Source organism: Notolepis coatsorum (genome assembly GCF_963971535.1).
Source record: "Notolepis coatsorum genome assembly, chromosome: 3".
Lineage (NCBI taxonomy): Eukaryota > Metazoa > Chordata > Actinopteri > Aulopiformes > Paralepididae > Notolepis > Notolepis coatsorum.
Window position 1 is genome coordinate 81215919 of NC_140167.1, and position 13525 is coordinate 81229443.

General features: G+C 42.1%; 2 protein-coding genes across 2 annotated transcripts in view; both read left to right on the forward strand.

The window, feature by feature from the left end:
• LOC311225869 (uncharacterized protein) overlaps positions 1-11022 on the forward strand; it is a gene marked incomplete at its 3' end in the record, with an annotated part of 197812 nt that extends 186790 nt beyond the window's left edge. The window contains exons 6-7 of the mRNA XM_084311261.1: positions 6648-6698; positions 10981-11022. Coding sequence (XP_084167387.1) covers positions 6648-6698; positions 10981-11022 — 93 coding nt within the window. The remainder of the gene's footprint in view (positions 1-6647; positions 6699-10980) is intronic.
• Positions 11023-11877: 855 nt separating this feature from the next.
• The window catches only part of LOC311225870 (disks large homolog 1-like), a gene marked incomplete at its 5' end in the record, with an annotated part of 66250 nt that continues 64602 nt past the window's right edge, over positions 11878-13525 (forward strand). Inside the window, 1 exon segment of the mRNA XM_084311262.1 lies at positions 11878-11956. Within this exon segment, the coding sequence (XP_084167388.1) occupies positions 11878-11956 (79 nt within the window).

Below are 13525 nucleotides of genomic sequence, written 5' to 3' on the forward strand. Positions count from 1 at the left end.
CTCCCTCACTACAGCTGTACTGGTCTCTCCCTCACTACATCTGTGTTGGTCTCTCCCTCACTACATCTGTGTTGGTATCTCCCTCACTACAGCTGTACTGGTCTCTCCCTCACTACATCTGTGTTGGTCTCTCCCTCACTACATCTGTGTTGGTCTCTCCCTCACTACAGCTGTACTGGTCTCTCCCTCACTACATCTGTGTTGGTCTCTCCCTCACTACATCTGTGTTGGTCTCTCCCTCACTACAGCTGTACTGGTCTCTCCCTCACTACAGCTGTACTGGTCTCTCCCTCACTACAGCTGTACTGGTATCTCCCTCACTACAGCTGTACTGGTCTCTCCCTCACTACAGCTGTACTGGTCTCTCCCTCACTACAGATGTACTGGTCTCTCCCTCACTACAGCTGTACTGGTCTCTCCCTCACTACAGCTGTACTGGTCTCTCCCTCACTACAGCTGTACTGGTCTCTCCCTCACTACAGCTGTACTGGTCTCTCCCTCACTACATCTGTGTTGGTCTCTCCCTCACTACAGCTGTACTGGTCTCTCCCTCACTACAGCTGTACTGGTCTCTCCCTCACTACAGCTGTACTGGTCTCTCCCTCACTACACCTGTACTGGTATCTCCCTCACTACAGCTGTACTGGTATCTCCCTCACTACAGCTGTACTGGTATCTCCCTCACTACACCTGTACTGGTCTCTCCCTCACTACAGCTGTACTGGTCTCTCCCTCACTACAGCTGTACTGGTCTCTCCCTCACTACAGCTGTACTGGTCTCTCCCTCACTACACCTGTACTGGTCTCTCCCTCACTACAGCTGTACTGGTCTCTCCCTCACTACAGCTGTACTGGTCTCTCCCTCACTACAGCTGTACTGGTCTCTCCCTCACTACACCTGTACTGGTCTCTCCCTCACTACAGCTGTACTGGTCTCTCCCTCACTACAGCTGTACTGGTCTCTCCCTCACTACAGCTGTACTGGTCTCTCCCTCACTACACCTGTACTGGTCTCTCCCTCACTACAGCTGTACTGGTATCTCCCTCACTACAGCTGTACTGGTCTCTCCCTCACTACACCTGTACTGGTCTCTCCCTCACTACAGCTGTACTGGTCTCTCCCTCACTACAGCTGTACTGGTCTCTCCCTCACTACAGCTGTACTGGTCTCTCCCTCACTACAGCTGTACTGGTCTCTCCCTCACTACAGCTGTACTGGTATCTCCCTCACTACACCTGTACTGGTCTCTCCCTCACTACAGCTGTACTGGTCTCTCCCTCACTACAGCTGTACTGGTCTCTCCCTCACTACAGCTGTACTGGTCTCTCCCTCACTACAGCTGTACTCCCTTGGTGAAACATGGCTGCCGTCATTCACTGAAATAACCAGCACCACACAGGAAAACACACAGCAGCATAATGCAGAGAATAATAAAAGAAAAGGTTTAAACAATGCAGGAAATAAAACAACAATAAATATGAATGCTGTTCTGATGAGTCATATGAGTTTGTCCTTCCGTGTGAAAACCTAATAACTCCCAGTTTGGTTTTAGTAAGTGTCCATGTTTTAAAGGGAAACTATATATACTAATAATAAATAATAATAATACAATGAACTGTTCTCATGTGTATACCGTCACCTAGAGGCTCTGATTTATCTTGTAATGAGGTTACTGAAACCCATCACTCTTTCCACTAGGTGGCAGTACACTTTGTACCACCACTGAATCTCAAATGAGGAAGAGGCAGTGTTGTCTTCTGGGTAGAAAACGGGTGGAATTGAGCCTTTTTGAGACTTTTCAAAGGGACTTGTGACTTATCAGCCTGTGTCGTGTGTGGCTCACTGTGTCTTGTGTAGCTCACTGTGTCTTGTGTAGCTCACTTGTGGAATTACACAACCACCACCGTAGGAGACCAGAGCAGCACAGGCTCTATTCACCACGATGACCTATGTAGATGTCTGGGGCTGAATGGAGCAATTTTTGTCTTTTAAACCCTTATGCTGAGGGCACATGTTAGGAATCAGCCCGCATGTAAGATACCATTAGCTCCAGAATTTCATTGGCTACAAAAACGGTCAATAACTTTCACTGTCAGAGGTGACTGTGCCGTTCAGGACCAGCCGAAACCGGACGTGGTCACTTGTCCGAAACCGGCGCTTGGTTGTTCGGCCTTGTAACCCGAGATTGGAAGCACGTAATAGGTTGAGTAGGGTGTCAATCGAACCACGGGCATTTTAGCTTTCCAACAATGTGTAAGTTGGTCGGCAAAAATACAGCACTAGGCTGACAGGTGAGGGCAAACGAGGGCCGCCGAATGTTAACAGAAACGACAAGAAAGACAGACACATTCCCAAGGACGGGTGCTGGAGTCGAACAGAGAGATCTACATGCTATTTAAGATAAGATAAGATATTCCTTTATTGATCCCCTTGGGGAAATTCAGGCATCATAGGAGCATGGGGGAGGGGGGATGGGATGTACAGGTACATGGTAATAGTAGAAGACATTCAATTCAAACCTTTATTTATTCTCGAAAAGGACAATTGAGGTCACTCTCATGTCATTGAGACTTACAGACATTTCAATGCATACATTTTCTTAACAATATTAACTAATATTAAATAATAACTCTATCTATAGCACCTTTCACACATGGACCACAGCCTAAAGTGCCCCACAGCAAATAGCATAAAATGAACATAGGCATAAGACTAGCATACAGTTGACGGTATAAAAGACAATAAATGTAGTGCAACGTAGAACGTGCAGACATAAGAATAGGCATAAAATAAGTACAATAAGTACAGTGTTGCTCGATGGCATGTGAACCCCCCTGGAACAGCCAGTCCCCCAAACACCACACACATCAATACCCACCACATAATACAGGTAATAAAATTATAGTACAGTAGAAAGATAAAAAAAAATAGGCAGTGTAAACAATATAACAATATTAACTCTAAGTATACGCATATGAGCATCTAGGCAGTGTAAATCAAGGTGCAAATGAGGGTCTGTATGCCCTATCATCAGTTATATTTGCATTACAATAAATATAGTTACAATAGACACTAGAATCAAAATATATACTATGAGTAAGTAAGTATACAGTATACACAGGTCCAGTATGCATAAGGTTATATACGTTTCTTTCTTAACCATAGAAATCAAGGTAAATATTGGACACATTCTCTCACAAGTTGAAGGTTTTCTGAACGTTGTGACACTACATTGAGGTTTTTATGACCTGTAGATCCAAAGCAAAACAAGTTGGTTTGATATGTGTCCAGCGATCTCAGTGTTAATGATACAGCCTGTGTAAAAGTCCCGCCCACTTATGAGACAGGAAATGTTCAATTTTCATGCTATTGGTGCAGCCTCATCATCCCCTATTAGATGGTCTTTGTTTGAGCTTGAGATGGGTTCCAGATGTCGTCCATGTTCTTCCTTCTCCTCAGGGAAGATGAGTCAGTATTTGTGAAAACGTACCACTCTCTCCTCCTGTATCCTGTTTACTTTGACTTCAATTCTTATGTATTGCCTATATTTATTGTAACGTACAATATAACCAATACAGACCCTCATCTGCACCTTTGTTTATTTGTCTCATGTTTTTATATTCAGAGTTAATTATATTGTTTATACTGTTTATTTGTCTCATATCTTTAGATTATTGCCTATATTTATGTCTTTCTACTATTACCATACCCATACCTGTACCTTCCCTCCCCCCTCCCCCATGCTGCTATGACGCCCAAATCTTTATCTTATCTTATCTTATCTTATCGTATCTTATCTTATCTTACCGTATCTTATCTTAAGATAGAAATCAGAGAGAGAACTGTCAAATCTGGGGCTGCTCCATAGACAATAAATGGGGCTCTGACTTTATGAGGTCATAACATGTTTATGTGAGCTCTTACACCCAGATGAGATCATAACAGGTTTATGTGAGCTCTTACACATTAGATGAGGTCATAACATGTTTATGTGAGCTATTACACCTAGATGAGGTCATAACAGGTTTATGTGAGCTCTTACACATTAGATGAGGTCATAACAGGTTTATGTGAGCTATTACACCTAGATGAGGTCATAACAGGTTATGTGAGCTCTTACACATTAGATGAGGTCACAACATGCTTATGTGAGCTCTTAACACCCAAATTAGGTTTATATTCTAGCATCGGTAGACGGTCTGAACCAAGACTTAAAACTTTGTTTGGAGCCTAAGAGCCCAGACAAACATTTGAACCCGGCCTTGTGAAGTCCATTAGTAGCACAGTAAATAGATGACCGGCTCTCTGCCGTGGCACTCAGATCACAACGAGATTAGACCCTGGACAGCTCTCTGTGTGTGTGTATGTGTGTGTGTGTGTGTGTGTGTGTGTGTGTGTGTGTGTGTGTGTGTGTGTGTGTGTGTGTGTGTGTGTGTGTGTGTGTGTGTGTGTGTGTGTGTGTGTGTGTGTATGTGTGTGTGTGTGTGTGTGTGTGTGTGTGTGTGTGTGTGTGTGTGTGTGCGTGCGCGCGTGCGTGCGTGGTTGTTCTGATAAAGGGTGTGCGTCCTCTCTTCATTTGATTATAAATCTTTACACACACACACACTGCACACACTACACTCACACACACACACACACACACACACACACACACACACACACACTCACACACACACACACACACACACCCACACACACACACACACACACACACACACATGGACACAGCCCATTTGTCATACAGATAAAAAAACACTAATTCTAAACAGTTGCTAATGATTTAGTTTATTTTTTATTAGCTGCGACCAGCAAAGCCTAGTGAGAGGTTTCAAGTTTCAAGTTTCTTTAATAGTTGTCATACAGAAGTACAGAATACTTTCATACAAAATGCTTCTTACTGTTACGCTCCAGAGACTGTGCTAGACAAGATAGTATCAAATAACATAGTATAGCATGTAATTTAGAAGAAGAAAATGAGGTCACAGTGTTCGGTATAGACATATGTACAATGTTCTGAGTTACCATATAATATACAATACTATGCAGTGTACTAATGTACAGTACTGTCTAGTGCAAAGCAGAAATGGGATGAGGTACAATTTAGGTACAATTTACAGTAAGGTGTACGAGTTCTATAGGAAATGGGAAGCCTTGTCTTAGACTTAAATCTATTAACCTCTTAACTAGGGTGACCAAACGTCCTCTTTTGCCTAGCATTTCCTTTTGTCGGTGTGTCAGTTTAAAACAAATTATGTGTGTGTGTGTGTGTGTGTGTGTGTGTGTGTGTGTGTGTGTGTGTGTGTGTGTGTGTGTGTGTGTGTGTGTGTGTGTGTGTATGTGTGTGTGTGTGTGTGTGTGTGTGTGTGTGTGTGTGTGTGTGTGTGTGTATACAAACCATGCATGTGCAAAATTGCAAGTGTATGATATTATAGGAGTGCTTGTGTACAACAGTGCATGGGGACATGTATATCTGTACCATGGGGTATTGTGTACTGTATGGTATTACTGTGTGTGTATCTGTACCATGGGGTATTGTGTACTGTATGGTATTACAGTGTGCACAAGTACAGTACAATGCAAATAAGTTTGCAACCAGAGTGCAAATGTAACAGTAAAGTGCAATAGTAATATACAATGTACAGGTGATTAGACTGGGTATAAGATATATACATTTGTATTACTGAGTAATAGTGCTAATCAGATGTATGTACAGAGTTGTAGTATAATATGTACAGTGATACAGGTATGAAGACAGTATGGTAGCAGTTATACTGGCCAGCAGCGTAACTAGTAAGAGTAGGTAGGTTTGGTCTCAACTAACCCCTAGACCAGTGGTTCCCAAAGTCGGGGAGGGCCGCGAAATGATAAAAAAAAAAAAAAAAAAAATTGTCCGGCCACTGAACTTAGAAGCAGGCCAGGACAGTGTTTCTAGTTGTATTCTAAAATTATATTCTATTGTATTCTAAAATGTGACTATATGGTTTTATATTTACTTAATAAATAAGCAAAAACGAAAAATCTACTTATTTCAACGAACATTTCAAACTAAATAACAGATTATGCACATAAAACGCTGAAAACAACCGAAGCAACAATAGTATTTTAATGAGGCTATTATTATTATCATTATTATTTTGCAACAAGTTAGCCCTCTCATAAATAGCACATATAAATGAATAACTAACTTGAACTAACTTAATAGGATTGAAGTGATATTTGGCTTAAAAAATCGGTCGCCTGGCAAAAAAAAAAGAAAAGAAAAAGCCTGACGATGTGCATTGGGCCGCGGCTCTCTGACGCCTTATTTTCTGGGTCCCGGCCTGAAAAGTTTGGGAACCCCTGCTCTAGACCACATGGTAAAATGAGGTTTGATACTGTAGGGCTTCTAGTCTAGCAGCTGGACTGTGTGGTACCAGGGGCCCCAGCAACACAGAATATTGAAATATTCTCTCTCTCTCTCTCGCTCTCTCTCTCTCTCTCTCTCTCTCTCTCTCTCTCTCTCTCTCTCTCTCTCTCTCTCTCTCTCTCTCTCTCTCTCTCTCTCTCTCTCTCTCTCTCTCTCTCTCTCTCTCTCTCTCTCTCTCTCTCTCTCTCTCTCTCTCTCTCTCTCTCTCTCTCTCTCTCTCTCTCTCTCTCTGTCTCTCAGGTAAATGGAACAGAAGCAGACTATGAATATGAGGAGATCACACTGGAGAGGGTAAGCACAAATCTACACAGACACACACACACACACACACACGCACAAACACACACACACACACACACACACACACACACACACACACACACACACATGCGCCTTTCCTCTGCAATTCGTTCCCCGCATACATGATCGCCGACATGCAAAAGGTCTTCGACCACCCTCCCGGGGGCTCGGATAGTTCTGCTGGCTTGTTCATATATTCCTTTACTGCGAATTCAGCGTCCCAAAACGATCCCAGGGCGCAGCCGCTGTGTCTATTTTTTTTTACCAACAGATTTCCAGTTCCGTGTTGACGCTTCCAGGCCGTGTCTATTCGAATCCCAATCGGTTCATGCGTCGGTTACACGCTGTTAATAACACTGCATTATCGAGACAGCGCCCCTATGACGATCTGAATGAATTCCAAGAGTAGGGTAAATCTGCAGTGCCGTTCCGCTCTGTGACATGAGTAGCCTCGGTTACAAATTTGGAATAAAATCCAAAACAACCTTGCAGTTGCAGTTACACTCCCCGCCAGCAGGGGGTGCTGCAGCCCCTGCCGCACCCATAGTTCCCGCGTCCCTGCTTACCATGACATTTTACTCAACCTCAGCCAATCGTCAGCATGTATGCTTGTCTCGCGCACTGCCCACTAAACAAGGAAGAACATTGCCTCTCAGCGCAGAGATCTGTCTGATGAAAGAAACAGGTTCATTCATAGTAACGTGCCGCATTTTTTTGCAGTAACGGTACGGCGTTATTAAGATTGGAAGAGTAATCCATTAGATTACTCGTTACTGAAAAAACTAACGCTGTTACTTATAGCGCCGTTATTCCCATCACTGGGTTTTGAATAGCCTGTAAGAGGGTAAGTGGCGTTAATAAAGAGGAGTATCTTCTTATCATGGATATTCCTTTCCCCATTTTACTAGTCACCTTGTCAATGTGATTCTGCCACGTTAGCTGTTCATCAAGTAAGACTCCTAGAAGTTTAGCCTCAGTAGCCTGTTCTATACAGTTGCCTTTGATGGATAATTTTAATTGGTTCTGATGCCTCAATACATGGTTTGAGCCAAATATTATACATTTAGTCTTTCCTACATTCAGAATCAATTTGTTTTTTATTATCCATTTCAGAATTAAGTCCAGATCCTTTTGTAATTGCACATTTAGCTCATCCATGTTGTTTGATGTCATATACACTGTAGAATCATCAGCAATCATAGCTACACTAGCCTTACTGAGGACAAGTGGCATATCATTAGTAAAAATAGAGTAGAGCAACAGGCCTAAACAACTTCCCTGTAGGACCCCACACTGTACTGTTTTTACAGTAGAAAAACTACCATTAAAGTGCTGCCGCACCTAACGTACAAGACATCATTATGGGCATGAAGAACATACTGAGGTTAGCTACAGTACATGATGGTGTATGTCTGTCTGTTCTCCAAGTCTGTCTGTCTGTCTGTCTGTCTGTCTGTCTGTCTGTCTGTCTGTCTGTCTGTCTGTCTGTCTGTCTGTCTGTCTGTTTGTCTGTCTCTGTCTGTCTTCCATGTCTCTCTCTTACTCCTCTCCTTCCCCTCTATCTATCTCTCTCTCTCTCTCTCTCTAGCTCACCCTCGCTCTCTAGCTCACCCCCTCTCTCTCTAGCTCATCCCCCTATCTCTTTCTAGCTCACCCTCTCTCTCTAGCTCACCCCCCTCTCTCTCTAGCTCATCCCCCTCTCTCTTTCTAGCTCACCCTCTCTCTCTAGCTCACCCCCTCTCTCCCCCTCTCTCTCCCTCTCTATCTAGCTCATCCCCCTCTCTCTTTCTAGCTCACCTCTCTCTCTCTCTCTCTCTCTTCTCCTCTCTAGCTCACCCCCTCTCTCTCCCTCTCTCTCTCTAGCTCACCTCCCTCTCTCTCTCTTTATCGCTCTAGCTCACCCCCCTCTCTCTTCTCTTTCTATCTCTCTAGCTCACCCCGTCTCTCTCTAGCTCACCCTCTCTCTCTCTCTCTCTCTCTCTCTCTCTCTCTCTCTCTCTCTCTCTCTCTCTCTCTCTCTCTCTCTCTAGCTCACCCTTTCCCTCCCTCCTTCCCACTAATTCTTTCTCCCTCCCTCCTTCCTTCGTTCTCGTTCTCTCTCTCTTTCTGTCTTTCTATTCTCCACTGACCTGGTTGTCTGCTTGACTGACTGCTTTAAAGACACACACACACACACACACACACACACACACACACACACACACACACACACACACACACACCCACACACCCACCCACCCACACACACACACACACACACACACACACACACACACACACACACACACACACACAGACACACTCTAATCTTGCACAAAGTAAGAAAATTAGACTATATATATATATATATATATATATATATATATATATATATATATATATATATATATATATATATATATACACTATAAATCGGGTGATGGTTATGTCATGACTAGCCCTTAACCAAGCTGCTACTGCCAGACACACACAGATTAGATTAGATTACATTAGATGAATGCATTGTTATCATACATCACAAGTACAATACAACAGAAATAAGTTTGGCATCCAACCAGAGTGCAAATGTGAAGTACAACAGCAATATACAATCTGATTAAATGTAAACAAGTTATTAAATGGAATATATATAAAGAAGCTACTGAGTACTAATTAGTATGTACACGAATAAGAGTAGGTACATGTATGGGATATATACAGATATATATTATATAGTTTTATATATATATTTTTTTTTATATTTTTCTCCACCTGATTTTCTATTTTTTCGTTATGCCAATTCCCCCCCTCCCCTACCTGTTCCTCCTACTGGTCGGTACAAGGGAACCCTGAAGTCCACCACATGCTTCCTCCGACACATGTGGAGACAGCCAGTGGCTCTTTTTTCACCTGGCAGCGAGGACTCTCATTGGTGAAGTGTAACGCGTGGGAGGTCACGCTGCCTTCATCAAGTCCTGCCTTTCGCTGAGCAGGCGCCAAAGACCTGACCTGTAGGCATCGCTGTCCACAACGCCAGATTACCACCCACGACTTCCCTCCCCCTAACTCAGCCAAACGAGTTAGTATGACGACCGGCCACCCGACCGCTAGGCCACCCGACCGCCTACATATATATTATATAGTTTATACAGTGTGTATATAAGCAGGAATATATATATATAAATAGAGATATATATTATATGCAGGAATATAAACAGGAATATATGCAGATATAGATCAATATAATACAGTACAGCTGGCAGGCTACTAGAATCCTCTCTCTCTAGCTCTCTCTCTCTCTCTCTCTCTAGCTCACCCTCTCTCTCCCTCTCTCTCTCTCTAGATCACCCTCTCTCTTTCTAGCTCATGCTCCCTCTCTCTCTCTTTCTAGCTCACGCTCTCTCTCTCTCTCTCTAACCCCCCCCCCCCCCCCCCCTCTCTCTCTCTAGTCTAGATTCTGTCAACGTTGTCACATACTGTGTGTTGGAAGTGACAGGAAGGGAGTCCACACATGAATCAATTTCAAAATAAAAATGTATTTAACCTATGGCCCTAGCCATATTTTCAGAAAATCTGCCTAAAAATGCATACCTGTAAATGGAAGATTGCTCCACTTCTACAAGGTCAATTTGCATGTTCTTGGTATCTAGAGACATCTGTGAATCTCAGGGAACGTATGCCCAGTGTCAGAAATATTGTTTCTGTTACTAGACTTGAGTAAATTGTAATTAACCAAAGGAGAATATAATTTTATTTATTTTTTTCATTTTATTTTTCATCTTTGACGGTGAATAACACCATGCTAATATTGACCAGACATTAAACATTTGCTCATTCAGCACCTTGGGATCATGTGTAAAAGAAATGTAGGCAAATGAAAAAAGGGCAGATGATTTACAGGGTTTTTTATAGATACAGTACTGAATTTTGCCATCTGGACACATGCAATTTGAAATATGAATAGAATATAGAATATCACGCCTATAAATGACCTTATTATGGCCAAGTCACACATTATGGATCGGGCCAAATCTTCTCTTTCCTTTTTTGTGATTGTTTTTATTTAACATGTAACAGACACAACACAATACAGTAACAATAATGATAATGATAACAATTCAAATAAGACATAAGACATAACAAATTAAATGAAATCAGATAAATTATAATAAAATACATTAAAAAACAATGACATTGCGATCACAAGACAGGGAGAACATATACAAATGAAAACAAAATTATAATAATAAAATTCTATTGCTAAAAGACATGTCTTCCCCCAATCCCACCGCAGGACCTCTCAGGACAGAACACCCCGATCTTGCTCTGCTGCTAGATCATGGACTTTACTCTCCCAGCTGCCGATGCCCACAGGCTAATGTTTGATTCCTTGCTGTATAGGAGCCGACAGCTGGGAGACATCATTCAGGAGTAGCGTCGTTGCGGATAGTGGTATTGTCAAAGAACATTTGTCAGAGATTTTTGAGGCTATTGCCTTCCAAAATCGATATTGTAGTTTGTAGTTTGCGCCAGTAGTCGGTTGGGGGGGGGGGGGGGGGTAAGGGGAGCATTGAACTAACAAAGTTAACTCTGGGTAATACTAGAGCTGACCTCGACTAGTCGAATAGTCGATTAATGGATCGAAAGGAGCCGTAGTCGACTGCCAACCTCTTAGTCGAATGCCAAAAATATTTTTTTTCGTTTAATCATCTTCCATCTATTAATTTGCTTAGATTTTTCAGGTCTGGTCAATTTGAGCATAGTGTTATTCACAGTCAAAGATAATAAAAAATGTATTGATATTCTCATTTGGTTCATTACAATTTACTCAAGCCTATAACAGACACAGTATTTCTGACACTGGGAATACATTCCCTGAGATCCATAGATGTCCCTAGAATCAGATACCAAGAACATGCAAATGGACCATATAAAAAAGTCTGTAAATGTACGTTCTTATGGAATGAATGAGATAAAAAAAAAATATTTAAATAAATAAAAATTATAATTAAATAATAAATGTTGAGTTAATTTTCATAACGCGATAATTTTCTGTGTAATTAATTAATCTAATTAACGCGATAAACTGACAGCCCTAATATATATATATAGAATCCCACACGGGTAATTCACACAAAGTGGTATATAACAGGCGACCTCACATTCCACTCTGGACAGTGGCAATGACGGAATGAGGTGCCCGGACGCGTGTCACCAGGCAGACTATAACCACTCGTCCGGGCTGACTGCCCACAGGTGCCACTCCTCAGGCAATCAGTCCAATTAGCAAGACGAGTGGCATCTGGGAAGGGGAGAAAGAAAAAGGGATCAAAAGGGTGACACACACCATATACAAATAACACATGTTACATGTTACTGATGTTTACATGGTGTTACAAATATGGCAATAATGATAATGAACAACCCACGTATGTGACAATCCAAAAGAAAGATATATATAATTATACTTTTTTTTTTTTTTTTTTTTTTGCATTCGGGGGGGGGGGGGGGGGGTAGTCAACTATCAAAGTGAAGTCGTGTTTCACAGCAGCTCTCCACAAACTTTGAAAAACACACTTTTTACCCCAATAGTCTTTTGGCCAATCAAAGTCGACTATACAAATCCTCAGTTGGGGACAGGCCTAGGTAATACATTCATTTTAATAATTGATGCTCTGGCCTGTAGTGAGTTGGGGAGGTGAGGTCCTGAAGTATTTTATTGTATGTCCCTGTATAATTGTGCCTAACAGTTTGATTCAGGGTGGGAATGCCGAGGTATTTGAAGTGTTCAAATTTTTCCCACGCTACGATCATACAAACGCATGTTTTATGATGGAGTTTCGGTAAAGTACACGTAAAATAGACATTACCTTTGTCAAAAGGTACACTACCATATGATTCTTCACAAAATCGTTGTTTTCCGACGCTGCGATCATACAAACGCATGTTTTATGATGGAGTTTCAGTAAAGTAGATGTAAAATAGACGTTACCTTTGTTTTAGAGGTACTCCATTTCTCACTTCGCGTACAAGTGTCTTGAATCAGAACAGGATCAATACATATAACGTTAGGAAACACACCTTGTCGTCCATAATCATCCAATAGTTCGCTCTAGGCGATCGCCATTGTGGTCCTGCTCACAGCTGCTCGCAACCTACTAGTAGAGTGAGTCCCTATAGTTGTTTGGGGGCTGGGGCCACCCACACTAAGCTGGCCATATTCATGTTCATAAGGTAGGCGATACTGCCACCTGGCGGGATTCAATCGGCATTGCAATTTCAAGGACTCAGATGAGTCACCAAGGTCCGCGCGACTGTTTTGAATAGGAAAATCGAGAGAAAAAAAGATTGAACGATATAGATACAGTAGGTGGTGTCAAATGGGCCATAGTATTGTATCCATAGCTAGAATATAGAATATAGTTATAGCTCTACAAACAAGGTGACTCAGTCCTATATTTTAACATGTGGCAATGCGACCACAGGGCGATGGCTAATCCCCAGCGCTGAATGAGTTACCTGGCTCACAAAAACGCTCGCAGTGCGCCGGCAGCGCTGGCATGAAGCGCATCTTGTAGATGACAGAAAGAAATCTACAGCCATCCTTTTATCGTTTTTTCATGCCGCGGTTTTGCACATATTATAGCATATTTTAATAACTTTATTGTATATGAATTATATATATAGTTATTGCCTGACACCACAGTTCGCCCTTTGCTTTTTATTAGCTTTTTAGTAGTGTATTCGTGTAGTTATTATTATTAGTGTATTTGTGTTTTGTCGTGAATCTCAATGGCCCGTCTACTGTGGGAGACAGCCAGACAGGCAGGCAGCTCCGG